The sequence below is a fragment of the Tauraco erythrolophus genome, chromosome 31 (genome assembly GCF_009769465.1).
Source record: "Tauraco erythrolophus isolate bTauEry1 chromosome 31, bTauEry1.pri, whole genome shotgun sequence".
NCBI classification, from domain to species: domain Eukaryota; kingdom Metazoa; phylum Chordata; class Aves; order Musophagiformes; family Musophagidae; genus Tauraco; species Tauraco erythrolophus.
In genome coordinates this window covers 977,830-992,674 of record NC_141495.1, presented here as the reverse complement: position 1 = coordinate 992,674, position 14,845 = coordinate 977,830, and the positions used below count along the sequence as shown (strand labels likewise).

At 70.7% G+C, this 14,845-nt stretch overlaps 3 protein-coding genes across 4 annotated transcripts; 2 read left to right on the top strand and 1 right to left on the bottom strand.

Annotated features, from left to right (window-relative positions):
* Positions 1 to 362: 362 nt before the first annotated feature.
* GDF11 (growth differentiation factor 11) lies at positions 363 to 7,457 on the bottom strand. The gene is given in 6 exon segments (XM_086628493.1): positions 363 to 743; positions 1,686 to 1,853; positions 1,855 to 1,881; positions 1,883 to 2,061; positions 6,494 to 6,866; positions 7,413 to 7,457. Coding segments are annotated over 6 exon segments (1,173 nt in total).
* A 1,720-nt stretch (positions 7,458 to 9,177) lies between these two features.
* On the top strand, positions 9,178 to 10,666 carry INPP1 (inositol polyphosphate-1-phosphatase). The gene is made up of 5 exons (XM_086628557.1): positions 9,178 to 9,381; positions 9,462 to 9,522; positions 9,604 to 9,804; positions 9,892 to 10,066; positions 10,174 to 10,666. The coding sequence occupies exons 1-5, from the start codon at positions 9,178 to 9,180 to the stop codon at positions 10,664 to 10,666; spliced, it is 1,134 nt and encodes a 377-aa protein (XP_086484683.1).
* A 960-nt stretch (positions 10,667 to 11,626) lies between these two features.
* Positions 11,627 to 14,674, top strand: CD63 (CD63 molecule). 2 transcript variants are annotated; one of them, XM_086628563.1, is made up of 8 exons: positions 11,627 to 11,650; positions 11,951 to 12,024; positions 13,422 to 13,610; positions 13,713 to 13,787; positions 13,889 to 13,984; positions 14,070 to 14,213; positions 14,297 to 14,380; positions 14,485 to 14,674. In XM_086628563.1, exons 2-8 carry the CDS (start codon positions 11,959 to 11,961, stop codon positions 14,548 to 14,550), a joined length of 720 nt encoding a protein of 239 aa, XP_086484689.1. In that variant the 5' UTR covers positions 11,627 to 11,650; positions 11,951 to 11,958; the 3' UTR covers positions 14,551 to 14,674. The 2 variants fall into 2 exon arrangements, with proteins under 2 accessions (XP_086484689.1, XP_086484690.1); XM_086628564.1 differs by lacking the exon at positions 11,627 to 11,650 and having other exon boundaries at positions 11,917 to 12,024.
* Positions 14,675 to 14,845: the final 171 nt, after the last annotated feature.

Below are 14,845 nucleotides of genomic sequence, written 5' to 3'. Positions count from 1 at the left end.
GAGAGCCATGCTGGCTGCCATGCCGTGCCGTGCCGTGCCATGCCATGCCGTGCCGTGCTGTGCCACGGGCAGGCGGTAGCGGTGCTGGGGGGTCCCGGCCGCCCCCTTCCCTTCTCCGTCCGGTTGCTTTATTGCACAATGCGTGTCGAAGCGCGGGGTCGGTGCAGCGTTTCCCCGTGGGGTTTTGTTCTTCTCCCTCTCTCTTCCCCCGACACCCGGAGGGCTTTCAACGCTCATTCTTCCTACTGGGGGTTTTTTTTTTTTTTGGGGGGGAAGGGGAAGGAAAATAAAAACAAAACAAAACCAGTGGAGGAAAGAGGAGTTTGCCGGCGGGCGGGGAGGGGGGCAGCACCCGCCGGGCTCTAAGAGCAGCCGCATCTGTCAACCACCATGCCCGGGATCTTGCCGTAGATGATCTGCTGCTTGTCGTTGAAGTAGAGCATGTTGATGGGGGACATCTTGGTGGGGGTGCGCAGGGCCCGGCGGAGCCGCGGGGGGTTGGCCTGCTGCACCAGGTGGGTGTGCGGGTACTTCTGCATGAACATGTACTCGCACATGCCCGAGCAGTAGTTGGCTTTGTATCTCTTGGGCGCGATGATCCAGTCCCAACCGAAGGCCTCGAAGTCAACGGTGAGGGGGTAGCGGCAGCAGCGCGACTCGGTCGAGTGCTCGTCGCAGTCCAGCCCCAGGTTCCGCCGCGAGCGCTTGTTGTTCTCCAGCACCCGCAGCTCCATGAAGGGGTGCTGGGGCGGGGGGGGAGGACGGGGCAGCGTGAGCCTCGTGCGCTGACCCGACGCCCCGCGGTCCCACAACCCATGGTCCCACCATTCCACAGACCCACCACCCCACAGTGCCATCACTCCATGGTCCCCCCACCTCATGGTCCCACCACCCACAGTCCCATCACCCCACGGTCCCACCACCCTGTGGTGCCACCACCCCACAGTGCCATCACCCCACGGTCCCACCACCATGTGGTGCCACCACCCCACAGTGCCATCACCCCATGGTCCCACCACCTCACGGTCCCACCACCCACGGTCCCACTGCCCATGGTCCCACTGTTCCGGGTCCCTGGGTCCCACATGGCCACGCAGAGCTGCCACAGCCCCATGGGGGTGTAATCCGCCCCATGGCAGCATCACCAGTCCCACAGCAGCATGTCCAGCCCCATGGGGTGTCACCAGCCCCACAGAACTGTCATCGTCCCCATGGAGCTGTAACTGGTCCCACGAAGCTGGGACCATCCCTGTGGAGCCATAACTGAGCCCAGGGAGCTGTCGTTGGCTGCCACCAGCCCCATGGAGATGTCACTGGCCCCACAGGGATGTCACCAGCCCCACGGAGCTGTGACCAGCCCCATGGAGCCATAACTGGCCCCACAGAGCTGTCATTGTCCCCACGGAGCTGCCATCAGCCCCCCTGAAGGTATCACCAGCCCCATGGGGGTGTCACCAGCTCTACGGGGGTGTCCTCCCCCTGATGGAGCTGGGACCAGCCCCACGGAGCTGTCACTGGCCCCGTGAAGCCATGACCAGTTCCATGGAGCCATCGCCAGCTGCCACCACCCCACGGAGCTGACCACCACCTCGCCCTCCAGTTCCCCAGGGGGACAACTGGGAGCCCCGTGCCCTTCAGAGCCCTGGGAGCCCCACGGGGACCCCCGTCCCGGCACGGCCACCTACCAGCCCTTCGGCGCCGGGTCCCAGCGAGGTGACGGCCAGGTCGTTGCCGTTGGGGTCGAAGGCGTTGATCTCGATGCCCCAGTTGTTCTGCGGCTGCTTGAACCAGTTCTGCAGCACGTGCTTGAAGTCGATGCTCTGCCAGTGCCCGACGCGGGAGTTGAGGTCGATTCTTGAGCGAGCGGATGCGGATGTGGCGGGCTGCCCTCCTCCGTCACCGGCTTCAGCCGGAGGATCTGCAGGTAGACGGTGGACGGGTGCTGCACCGGGCGCAGGTACACCCACAGCTGCGCCTTCACCACCTTCGTGAACATGATCTTGGGGCTGAAGTTGAAGAAGCAGCAGTGGGGGTTGCCCTCGATCTGCACCGCGGGGTCCGCTGCGGGGAGAAGGAGGCGTCAGGGGCGGCCTGGGGACCCCCCCACCCCAGCTCCATCACCACCACCACCACTCTCCATCAATCACCACCACCACCACCCTCCATCACCACCACCACCACCACCCTCCATCGCGCGCTGGGGTCGGGGCGAGCTCCTCCTCGGTCGTTAGGAGTTGAAGGTCGGGTCAGAGGCCGCCGCGGGGGTCGTCGCCCCTCCGGCCGCAATCAGGTCCCCGGCTGCCCCCTGACCCCGTGTCACCGGGATTCATGATCCCCCGCGGGGGATGAGCGGGGCGGGGGGCTCCGGCCCCCGCAGCACCTGCTCCGGGGCGGCTGGTTCCCGACACATCCCCGCGTCGGAGCCGGGAATGCACCCGGTGCCGCAGTTTAGGGGATGTGGCAAAGCCCTGACGAGGGTCCCCGGCACCAAGGCGGGTGTCAACGCTCTCCCCGCCGGCGGCCCAGCCGGCCCCCATCTCAGAGGACATCCATCCCCCACCCACCCACCGCCCACCCTCCCCGGGCTCGTTTTCGGGGCAGCCCCCCACCTCTGCCAGCCTCGGCGAAGCGGCCGGGGGATGCTTCACCGGGACCCCAGGGGTCGTGCCCGCGGGTGACGCTCCCAGAGATGGTGAAGACGAGCGGCCACGGTGGGGGACGGGGACCCCCGCGCCGGTTGCCACGACACCCGTGGAGCGGGGGGTCCCCCGGCCGCCCTCTCCCGGCCCCCCGGCAGCCGGCCCCGCGCCGGCCCTCCATGCTCGGCCAACATCTGTGTCAAATTGAGCTGGGAATGTCCCCCCCCCCGCAGCCCCCTCCCCGGCCACGCACCGGTCAGGTTTAATAGCACCCAGCTGCAGCGCGGGGGCCATTTGCTGCGCGAGGCCTCCCCGAACACATGGGGGTCACGACACCGGCCCCCGCCCCGGGGATGCCATCCAGCCCCCCGCCGCGCCGCACATAAACCAAAGTGACAGGGGCCGGGGGGGGCCGCGGGCACCCGGCCGCCCAAACCCCTCCCAGCAATTTGCTGCGCACAAGCCCCCGATTAAACCCGCGATCCCCTGGGACCCCCCCCTGGGGAGAGTTGACCCCCTCCTCCAGCTCTGCCCGAACGCTCGAAGCCACGCTGGGACCCCCCTGGCTCCCAACTCAGGGCAGGTGGTGGCCCCCCCAGCCCCTTGGCAGGGCTTGGGACCCCCTTGGGATCCCGGTGGGTGCCTTGGGAGCTCTGGGTGCCCCACAGTGCCGGTGGCCTTCGGTGACGTGGTGCCAGTTTGCTCCGGGCTCACCGTGGCAGGGTCCGCGGCCGGGACGGTGCCAGTGGGGTTGTTTTTGTAGGGTCTCCAGGTGAGGGATGCCAAAGCGGCGCTGGAGCCGGTGCGGGTCCCTGAGAGCCGCCACCGAAGCCCCTCGCCATCGTACCGGCAGCACCAGTGGCACCGCTGACCCTCCTGGCACTCAGCCTGGTATTCCCGGGGGTCGGGGGGAGTCCGTGGCCCTGGGGGCTAGCAGGGGTGTGTGTGTGGGGGGGGGGTGTCCCGCCGGGGGGGGCTCTGCCACGCCGGCGGCTCCTGGCACGGGGCTGTGCGGTGCCACGATGCTCATCCCGTCGCTCCGGCAACGGGGGATAAAGGTTACCGGGACATCGGCCACAGCTGAGTATGTGCCGTGGGGAGGGGGGCGGCCCCGAGACCCCCCCAGCCCCCCCCCCACCTCGCCCTGGCTCTTTGTTCTCACCGGGCCCGGATTTGGGGCTCCCACTTCTGCCCCATTAACCCCTTGCGTGCCACGGGGGACCCCCCCGGGTCCGAGCACCCTGAGGACCCCCCCATGCCCCATGTGCCAGCGGTGGCTCGGCGGTGTCCCCATGTCCCCTGTCCCTTCTGTCCCCCTGTCCCTCTGTCCCCATATCCCCCTGTCCCCCTGTCCCCTTGCCCCCCCGTCCCCATGTCCCTGTGTCCCCCTGACCTTGAGCGGCTCTGGCCGTGGCAGGGCAGCGGGTGGCACGAGCGGCCCCCGGCCCCCCCCAGCCCCTTGCCCCGACCCGTGCCCGGTCCGACCCCCCCCGGGCACCCCCCCCGCCGCCCCTCATTAAGGTCCCTCCACCACACAGGTCGCGGGGGTCACGGGTAGCCCTTAAATGGCTTTAGGACCCAATTAACCTTCCCGGGTTCCTTCTGCAGTTAAAAAAAAAAACGGGGGGGTGGGGGTGCGGGCTTGGGATTAACGAGGGGGGGGCGGCCGGGGGGAACCCGAGAGCTTTATGGCTCTGCCGCCTATAAAGCCCTTTCCCTCCTTCTGTTCAGGAACCATAAAACCCCAACAATTGCCCGGGTGGGGCGAGGGGGGCGGAAAAAAAAAAAAATCATAATAATAACGGAGCAGCCGCGGCCGGGGCAGGTCGGACCCCCCCGCCCCCCCATGGCACCCCTCGGCGCATCCGGCTGCGGGGCCGGGGCTGCGGGACCCCCGGAGCGGGCCGGCGGGAGGAGGGCCGCCCTCTGGTATTTATTTTGGGGGCCCCCGAGCTGTTAAGGGGCGGGGGGGGGGGGGGCCCGGGGGCAGCGAGCGTTACCGCGGCGCGGGGAGGAAAACCCCAGCGTGTTGTCAATTTTATGGGTAATAAAATTTCAAAGCCGCCCGAGTCTATTAATGCCTGGGAAGGAAATTCGTCGGGGGGCTGCGGGGGGGGGCAGCGCCTCACACTTCCCTCCCTTCCGCTCGCCCTTCACACCCGGCCCCCCCCCCCGGGGTCCCGCAGCCTCGTCCGGAGCAGGTGGAGCCGGGGAAGGGGGGGGTCGGGACATGTAGCACTGTGCTGGCACCGGGGGAAACTGAGGCACGGAGCGGTGCGGGGGCGCAGCTGCCCCGGAGCCCCATCGCTCGCCCCCTCCTCGCCCACGCACAGACGGACGGACAGACGGAGCCGTGTCGCAGCAAAGCCCCCGTTCCCCTGTCCCCTCCCCACCGGGGACCCCGGCTGGAGCCCCCTCCGCAGCCCCTCACCGTGACGGCTGCGGGCAGGCCCCGGGCAGGAGCCTGTGTGTCCCCCGCACGACCTGCTGCCACCCTACCGTCACCCTACCGTCACCTTACCGTCACCCTGCTGCCACCCTGTTGTCACCCTGCCATCACCGTACCACCACCCTGCCATCACCTTGTTGTCACCCTGCCGTCAACCCCACCGTCACCCCGCCACATGCCAGGGCAGGGGGTGAGCACTGGCACCTGGCACCCGGTGAGGCCCTGGGACCCAGAGGTTACCGTGTCCCCAGTCTGGTCCCAGTGCTGGTGCTGGTGCCAGGTGCCAGCCCACAGTGCCAGGTCCCAGGAAACAGTGTCGGTGCTCAGGCTGGTGCCAGCGCTGCATCCTGGCACCTACTGCCAGTGCCCAGTCCCACAACTCACTGGTGCCAGTGCTGGGTCCCAGCCTCAAGCACTGAGTCCCAGTCCCCAGTTCCACGTCCCAGTCCTGAGTCCCAGGTCCCAGTTCTACATCCCAGTCCCCACTGCCAGCTCCCAGGTCCCAGTCTGTAGAGCCTGGTCCCAGTGCCCAGTCCCAGGTCCCTGTCCTGAGTCCCACGTCCCAGTTCCACATTCCAATCCCTACTGCCAGCTCCCAGCCCACAGTGTCAGGTCCCTGTCCCCAGTTCCATATCCCTGTCCCCTGTTCCCTGTCCCTGTACCCAGTCCCATGTCCCTGTCCCCACTGCCAGGTCCCAGCCCCCAGTCTCACATCCCAGTCCCCAGTCCCAGGTCTCCATCCTGAGTCCCAGTCCCACATCCCAGTTCCCGCTGCCAGGTCCGAGGTCCCAGTCTACAGTGCCTGGTCCCAGTCCCCAGTTCCAGGTCCCCAATCTCGAGTCCCAGGTGCCAGTTCCACGTCTCAGTCCCCACTGCCTGGTCCCAGTCCGCAGTGCCAGGTCCCTGTCCCCAGCCCCATGTCCCAGTACCTGCCACCAGGTCCCAGCACCGGCAGCCATTCCCAGTCCCGTCTCCCCGCTCCCGGTGCCCCGTACCGGCTGCCGGCCGGGCTGTCCCGTCCCCGCGATGTCCCCGCGTCCCCCCGCAGCGCGGTGCATCCCCCCGGGACTCTCCCGGAGCCACCCCGGGGCGGGGGGGGGAGAGAGCGGGCGGGGGCCAAGCGCGGGGCGAACCGGGGAGCCCGCAGCGTACCGGGGCGGGGGGGGGGGGGGGGGGAACCGAGCGACCGGGGGAGGACCGGGAGGGGGGCGCGCAGGGAAGAAGGGAGCACCCCGGGGTGCACGGGGCGGGGGGGTGGTGCGGGAAGGCAATAGGGTGAGGGTTGGGGGGGGGGGGGGGGTGGGCGAGAGCTCGGGGTTGGGGTGCGGGGTTGGGGAGGGGGGGGGTGAGTCCGCCGGCGAAGTTTGCGGCGGCGGCGGCGGGGCGGAACAAAGGCGGCACTGACTTTCCTGGGCCATGCTGATGACGGTCTCGGTCGTGGCGTGGTACTCGTCCTCCTCCAGGTACTCGTCGTGCTGCAGCGAGTCCCCCTGGAAGTCGTGGAGGTCGAGGAGCTGCTGGAGCGGCGGCGCCTTTGGCAGCAGCTGCTTCACCACCTCGCGGGTGATGTTGGGCGCTTCCTTCAGCCGCAGTTTGCTCAGGATCTGCGACTTGATGCTCTCCAGCCGCAGCTCTTTGCTGTGCCGCCGCCACAGGCACACGGGGCAGGCGGGCTCGGAGGCGGGGGGCTGCGCCTCCGCCGACCCCCCCGCTCCCACCGTCAGCAACACCGAAACCAGCGACCACAGCAATACCGGGGCCATACCGGGAAAGCTTTCCTAACCGGGCCGGTTATTTTTTCCCCCCCCCCGGCCCCGCTTCCACCGCCAACGCGTAAAGGGGCGCGGAAGAGGGGGGAAGGCGGTAACGGTGGCGGAGGGGCGGGGAAGTGGTCGGGGGGGCGGTGAAGTGTGAACCGGGGGAGAGGGGGAAAAAAAAAAAAAAAAAAAAAAAAAAAAAAAAGGGGGGGGGGAATGGAGGAAGGGAAAAAAAAAAAAAAAAAAGGGGGGGGGGTGAAGAAAAAAGCGGCGGTGGCGGCGGCCCCGGGGTTTTATACCCCAAGAGAAGTGTGTCGTCAGCGGCCTTGATTGGCTGCGGGCGCACAAAAGAGGTTCTGGCACGGGTTTGTCACCAGCCGCCGCCGGCCCCCCGAGCACCGGCAACGGCCCCGCCGCCCCCGACCCCCCCCGAGCACCGGTAACGGCCCCGAACGGTCGGTTCGGGCCGACATCCCCCCCGTTTTTTTCTATTCTCTCTCCGGTTGCGGCGGGATCCAACTCCCGGCAAGTGCGGCGGGGCCGGGCGAACGCCCGGCCCCGCCGCACTTGCCGGGAGTTGGATCCCGGTGGACCGGGGATGCGCGTATCCATATCACCCCCCCGCTCCGCCGCTCCGGTCTCCTCCGGTGTCTTCCCACCCCGCACCCGGTGCCGCCGCCATCAGAACCATGGAGAGGGCAAGAGGGAAGCGCCGCCGCTCCCGGCTCCGCTCCCGGTGCGGCGGGAGGTGACCGGAAAGCTGCGGGAGGCGGGGGGGGGGGGGATGTCCGGTAAAAGCGATGGGGAAAGCCGGTGTGGCGGGGCGGGGGACGGGGGAGAGATGGGACGTGGGGGGGGGAAACGGTGCCGTTAACCCCCCTCCCGGTGCGCGGTGGGTGAGTGGGGCAACAGCATCATCCCGGTTAGGGGGGGGGGGGGGCGGGGAGGTCGCCGCGGAGTCGCTCCGGAGCGGGCGCGTGCACACCGGGAGCCGGTAAAACCGGAGCGAGGCCGCAGCGCCGGGGCGAGGGCGCCACCGCGCGGCGCGGGGAGGGACCGGAGCACCGGCACGGTCGAGGGTCCCCGGGGAAGTGGCGGAGTTACCTGCCGTTACCGACCCGCCGCGTCCCGGTGCGGGGGGATGGCGGGGCGGAGGGGGGTTCCCCGCGGCGACAGCATCAGCGCGCCCCGCTGTTACCGGCCCGGGGACGAGAAGCGGAAGCGGGAGGCGGCGCTCGGAGCCCCGACACCGGGGGTCCCCCGTGTCTTGTCCCCCTCCCTTTCCTCGCGCACCGGGGTCCCTCGGACGCGCGCATCCCCCCCCCCCCGCCCACCGGGGTTCCCCCGCTCGCGGGGCTGCGGGGCCGAGGGGGTTAATGCGCGGCGTGACGTGTCCCCGCCGGCCCCGCCCCACGGGCCGCCCCGCAGGAGCTGTCAGCGGCACCGGCCCCGGTAACGGCAGCGGCAACGGCGGGGGGGGGGTGTGGGCGAGTGGCTCCCGCGGGTCCTTGGGACCCCCCGCGGGGCGGGCTGGTGGGGGCCCCTCCGCGGGGGGAAGGGGGGGTGGGAGGGGGGTGTCCCGCGTGGCCCCGCCCCGGGGGGGCTGCGCTGCTCGGGGGGGTGCGCGGCCCCATCGCCCCGCACCTCTCCGGGGGGGCAGCGGGGACCCTCCCCAAACCCCGGCTGCTTCCTCCCCCACGCGGGACTGTCCTCCCCCCCCGCGGAAACGCCACGGTGGGGCCACGTCCTTGGCTGGGCACGGCCCCACGGCCCCACGTGTCCGTGTCCCCACATCGCCACGTCCCCATGTCCCCACGTCCTCATGTCCCCATGTCCCACGTCCCACCTCCCACATCCCACATCCCCATGTCCCACGTCCCACGTCCCCACGTCCCATGTCCCCACGTCCCCACATCCCATGTCCCCATGTCCCCACGTCCCCATGTCCCCACGTCCTCATGTCCCCATGTCCCCATGTCCCACATCCCATGTCCCACATCCCCATGTCCCCATGTCCCCACATCCCATGTCCCCACGTCCCCACGTCCCCACATCCCATGTCCCCATGCCCCACGTCCCCACAGCCACATCCCCACCCCCAGGCGGTGGCCTCTGGCAGCCGGGTGGCATAATTTTAGCCACATCCCCACCCTGGGGCCTGAGCCGGGCAGGATGTGACCCTGCCTGCTGCCCACTGCCCGCTGCCCGCTGCCCGCTGCCCGCTGCCCGCACCGACAACCAGGGGCTGGACGCGCGGGGCCGTGGGGGCCGCGCTGGGAGCGGGGAGGTGGCTGTGCCCACCCTGAGTGCCACGGCCCCCCCAGCCCCGGCCATGGCGGGGCTGCTGCAGGCGCTGGTGGGCGCCTCGGAGAAGGCGGCGCACGTCGCCCGGCTGTGCCGGGGTGAGGAGCCCCTCTTCCAGCTGCTGGTGGCCGAGAAGACGGGGGCCGAGAGGAACAGGAGGTTCCTGCAGGACTTCAAGACGCTGGCGGACGTCCTCATCCAGGAGGTCATCAAGCATGACCTGGGGAAGGAGGTAGGGACGGGATGGGGGGGGGTCCCCAGGGTACCCCCGTGTCCCCCTGTGCCGCTGCCGAGCCGCTACGTCCCCCCCAGTTCCCCGAGCTGCGGGGCCACATCCATGGCGAGGAGTCCAACGAGTTCCAGAACGTGCAGGGTGAGTCCCGGGGGAGCCCCCACCCCCCCAAAACCAACACCGGGGGCCGCGGGGCCGTGGCTGATGTCGGGGTGCCGGCAGGGGAGACGGTGACGGTGAAGGTGTGCGCCACGCCGGGAGACACCGCGGCCCTGCTGCTCTCCGTGCTGGAGCCCGAGCGGGCGGCCGCCGAGCTGCTGGCGGAGGCCGTGCACCGGGACGTGGCACTGGGGGACGCGGCGTTGGCTGGCGTGGTGCTCAGCGTGCCCCCCCAGGACCTGGCCATCTGGATAGACCCCATCGGTGAGGGGGTGCTGGGAGAGGGTGGGTTGGGGGGATCCTCCAGCACACGCCGCGGTTGAGCCCCTGCAAACTCGGCTGCGCCCGCAGACTCCACCAACGAGTACATCGGTGGGCGCGAGGACGTGACCCCCATCGACGGCATCGCCCCAGGGGGGCTGTGCTCGGCGCTGGTGCTCATCGGGGCCTATGACCGGCGCACCGGCTGCCCAGTCCTGGGCGTCATCAACGAGCCCTTCTTCCGCCGGGACCCCCTGACCCGCAGGTACCGGTGCCGGGGGCAGCACCGGGGGGCACAGCCGGATCCCACCCCCAGAGGGAGGCCGGGGACCCTCGGTGGGGTCTGGGCTCAGGGTGCCCCCCTCCCCACAGGTGGCAGGGGAGGTACCACTGGGGCGTCGCGTACGGGGACACGCGGCTGAGCTCGCTGAGCCCCCCGCCGCCGCGCCCCGTGCCCCGCGTGGTGCTGAGCCGGGCGGAGGGGGAGGCGGTGCGGGGGGCCCTGGGCCCCCTCTGCGGTGACGGGCTGCGGTTCGCCGCCGGTGCCGGATACAAGATGCTCTGCGTCATCCTGGGGCTGGCGGACGCCTACGTCCTCTCCGAGGGGAGCACCTTCGCCTGGGACGCCTGCGCCCCCCATGCCATCCTGCGGGCCCTGGGCGGGGGCACGGTGGCCTTAGCGGGGGCCCTGCGGGCACGGCGGGCAGGGGACACCGGGCCCCCCCCCGAGCTGGTCTACAACTGCCCGGCGGAGGGGGCGGTGGGGGCCGAGCGCTGGGCGAACCGGGGGGGCCTCGTGGCCTACGCGCACCCCCGGCATCTGGAGGCCGTGCTGGCCGCGCTGGCCACCGTGCCAGGGCTGTGAGCCCCCCGCCGCCGGGACCCCGGGTCAAGGGCAATGGGGTGGGGCTGGGACCCTCGGGGTCAAGGGCATGGGGTGGCTGGGAGCAGGGTGGCCGGGACACTGGGGTGCAGGACACGGGGTGGCAGGGACCAAGGGGCACAGGGTGGCTGGGACCCCGGGGTGCAGGGTGTGGGGTGGCTGGGACCCTGAGGTGTAGGGTATGGGCTGACAGGGACCCTAGGGTGAAGGGTATGGGGTGGCCAGGAGCAGGGTGACCATGACCCTGGGGTGCAGGGTATGGGGTGGCGGGGACCAGGGTGGCCAGGACCCCGGGGTGCAGGTTACAGGGTGTCTGGGACCCCGGGGTGCAGGGTGTGGGGTAGATGGGACCCCAGGGTGCTGGGTGTGGGGTAGATGGGACCCCGGGGTGCAGGGTGTGGGGTGTCTGGGACCCCGGGGTGCTGGGTGTGGGGTAGATGGGACCCCAGGGTGCAGGTTATGGGGTGTCTGGGACCCCGGGGTGCTGCGTGTGGGGTAGATGGGACCCCGGGGTGCAGGTTATGGGGTGTCTGGGACCCCGGGGTGCAGGGTGTGTGGGGTGTCTGGGACCCCAGGGTGCTGGGTGTGGGGTGACAAGGACCAAGGGACACAGAGTCCCTGAGACCGGGGGCAGCCGGGACCCCCGGAGACGAGGCCTCAGTCCCCGGGGTGCGGGACAGGGTGGGACCTCTGGGTGCCAGGACCACCCCCCCCCCACCCCATCGCGACTCACCTCGTCGCGGGCCCGGTGGCTCCGGTACCATTAAACCGTCCCCGCACCCGCGTGTCCGTTCTGTCCCGGGGATCGATGGGGCGAGACCCATAACGGGGGGAAAGGGGGGGTGGGGGTGGGGGGGGGGGGTGTGGGGCGGTCCCCGGGGCGGTCCCGGGGTTTCCTGTTGACTCGCCCCAGCCCCATCACATGATCCCGGAGCGCACGGAACGGGCGGCGGAGCAGCGGCGCCGGTGAGCGCCCGGGGCGGGGGGGTGGCCCCGGTTCCGCTCCCGGTTCTCCTCCCGGTCCCGCTCCCGTTCCCGGTTCCGCTCCCGGTCGCGGTCCCCGCGACCGGGAGCGGAACCGGGAGCGGGACCGGGTGGGGAGCTCACCGGGAGCGCTCCCGGGACGCCGGGGCTCGGGACGAGAAGCGGGATTCGAGGAGGGGACGGGGGTGGAGAAGCACCGGGAGCGGGGTGGGAACGGCGGAACTCGGGGACCGGGACCGGTGCCGGGACCGGGACCGGGGGCTGAAGCGGCGGCTCCCGCAGGACGGGCCATGGCGGTCGAGGGCGGGATGAAATGCGTGAAGTTCCTGGTTTTTATCTTCAACTTCATCTTCTGGGTGAGTGCGGGGTCGGGGGGGGGAACCGGGAGGGACCGGGGAGCGGGCCCGGGGCCGGTAGAACCGGGCAGACGGGCCCTTCCCCGCCGTGCCCCCCGCCCCGGGGGTGGGCCCGCCCCAGCCCCATGGCAGGCAGGAGCCCCCCCCATCTCCGTCTTGCCTCCCCCCTGATGGCAGCCCCCCCCCCCATATGACTGCTTTGACCCCCCCACTTTGCGCTCTGCAGGCCCTGAGTTGGGGGTCGAGGGGGGGCCCCTGCTGCCTAGGGGTGGGGCTGCTGTCTGGGGGGGCCTCATCGGGTGCTGGGGGGGGCAGAGGAGCGAGACGGCCCGTTCTGGGAGAAGCCTGGCACCAGGCAGCTCTGCAGCCGCACATCGCCATCAGTAGGTTCCAGGGGTAACGAGCTGGGCAGGGTGAGGCTGGCACACCCTGGCCAAGGGAAGCTGAGCCCCGAGGTCGAGGTGGGGATCCCGTGGGTGGCCACGTCCCTCCCAGGCCCCAGGGCTCCCCACTGCCCCAGCCGGGGTCCCCGCGCATGGGCGGCATGTGGTTTTGGGGAAGTCGGGGTGAGGAAAGAGGAGCCCAACGGCCGTAGTGGGGTGTGGGGGGGGGCAGAACGGGGGGGGCCAGCGCCTTCCCGGCCGTCATCCTGTCCCCCCCCACGCAGGGAGTGACTCGTCCCGGTCCCGAGCCTGATCCTGCTGGGCTGAGTCACCCCTTGAGGGCCGCGGGTGGGGCTCGGGCCACCTGCCAGCCGGGGGGGTACAGGACGGGGACACGGGCACAGCCCCCCGGCGCCCACCGCCACCACTGTTTGTGCAGCGGGCGGCCGGGCCGCGCTCTGTTTACCCACACCCAGCGAGCAAACAGGGCTGGCGGCAGCCGGGGGGGGGACCGGGGGGGTCCCCACTGCCACGGGGAAACTGAGGCCGGGGTGGGGGTGCCAGAGGTGGGGTGGGACAGACCCACTCGTGCCGCGGTGTCGGGAAGAGCCACGGGTGTCCTGTTTCCTGTGGGACGTGGCATGTGCCCTGGCACCCCCCGATCCGCCCGTGACCCCCCCAGATGGGGGGGGGGGGTGGCCCCGGGTCCCCCCTCCGAGGCCTCTGGCCGTGGCCGGAAGGACGGACTTCCTGGCGTCCCCGCGGCCGCCAGCGTGGCCCCCCCGTCACCGCAGCGGGGAGCAGTGTCCCGCCGTGGGGCAGGACCGGGGACCCCCCCATGGGGACACCACTGGGGGGGCCAGACAAGATCCCCCACCCACCCCCCGCCCCGTCACCCCAGTCTGATACCAACCCCGGAGCTGCTCGAGCCCCCCGGCAACAGGAGGGTGCTGAGCCCCTGGGCGCGGGGGGGGTCTCGGCCCCGTGGGACCCCCCCCTCGCTGTGCCCCCCAGGTGTGCGGCGTGGCGCTCATCGCCCTGGGCATCTACGGCCGCCTGGCGCTGGGTGAGGGGCTGCCCGGCAGCCGCGCCTCCGCCGCTGGCACCCCCGTCGCCATCCTGGTGCTGGGCATCCTCATCTTCTTCATCTCCTTCTTCGGCTGCTGCGGCGCCTGGAAGGAGAGTTACTGCATGGTGACCACGGTGAGCGCCCTGACCCCCCCCTCACCCTCCCACCCTGACCCCCCCTCACCCCCCCGACCCTGACCCCCCCCACCCTGACCCCCCCGCCTCGTCCCTCCCCAGTTCGCCGTCCTGCTCAGCATCATCTTCCTGGTGGAGGTTGCCGCCGCCATCGCCGGATACGTCTTCAAGGACAAGGTGAGGATGCCTGGGGAGGGGGTGGGGAGCCACCCAGGTGCTATGGGCCCCCCCCCCCACTCTCTGACCCCCCCCCCCCAACTCTCTGACCCCCCCCCCAGGTCCACTCGGCGCTGGAGGAGGGGCTGTGGGACGCGGTGCACAAGTACGGGCAGGATGAGCCCTCGACGGAGGCGATGGATGAGCTCCAGAGGGATGTGAGTAACGGGGCTGGGGGGGGCTGGGGGGGGATTTGGCCCCCCCATGACCCCTTGGGGTTGTTCTCTGTGCCCCCCCTCCCAGTTCTCCTGCTGTGGGGTCAACAACTACACGGACTGGGCCACCGTCGAGCCGTTCAAGTCCAACGACACGGTGCCGCGGTCCTGCTGCCGCACCAACACCACGTCCTGCAACGTCCACCCCACCGCCTCCACCATCTACGAGAAGGTGAGACCCCCCCCCGACCCCCCCGCCATGTCCCAGGGGTCTGGCTGCCCCCTGAGCCCCCCCTGCTCACCCCTCCCGCCCAGGGCTGCCTCCCGAGCATCGAGGCCTGGATGAAGAAGAACATCCTCATCGTGGCCGCCGTCGCACTGGGCATCGCCTTCTTCGAGGTAGGACGTGGGGCTGAGCCCCCCCGGGTTGGGCTGAGCCCCCCCCGCCATGTATGGGGCCGTGCAGGATGGGGACCAACCCCCCCTCCCCTCTCCCTTCCCAGATCCTGGGCATCATCTTCGCCTGCTGCCTGATGAAGGGCATCCGCAGCGGCTACGAGGTCATGTAGCCCCCGGTGGGCACCGTGGCCCCCTCCCCACAACCACCCACTGAGGGGGGCTCCAGGGGCTGGCCCTGCTTGCTGCCCTCTGCCAGCTGCTCTGGGGTAGGGTCCCACATGCTAAACCCCCCCCCCAGGGGGTCACTGCATTGGACCCCCCCCATGTGGCGGCGGGGGCCGGGGGGGCGTCCCCAGGTTTGGAAATAAAAAGAAAAGCTTCTGTAGAGCCGCGTGTGTCCCCTGCGCCCCCCAGGCTGGGGGTGGGCTGGGGTCTCTCGTGGGTGGGGGTCCCTTGGGTGCTGCT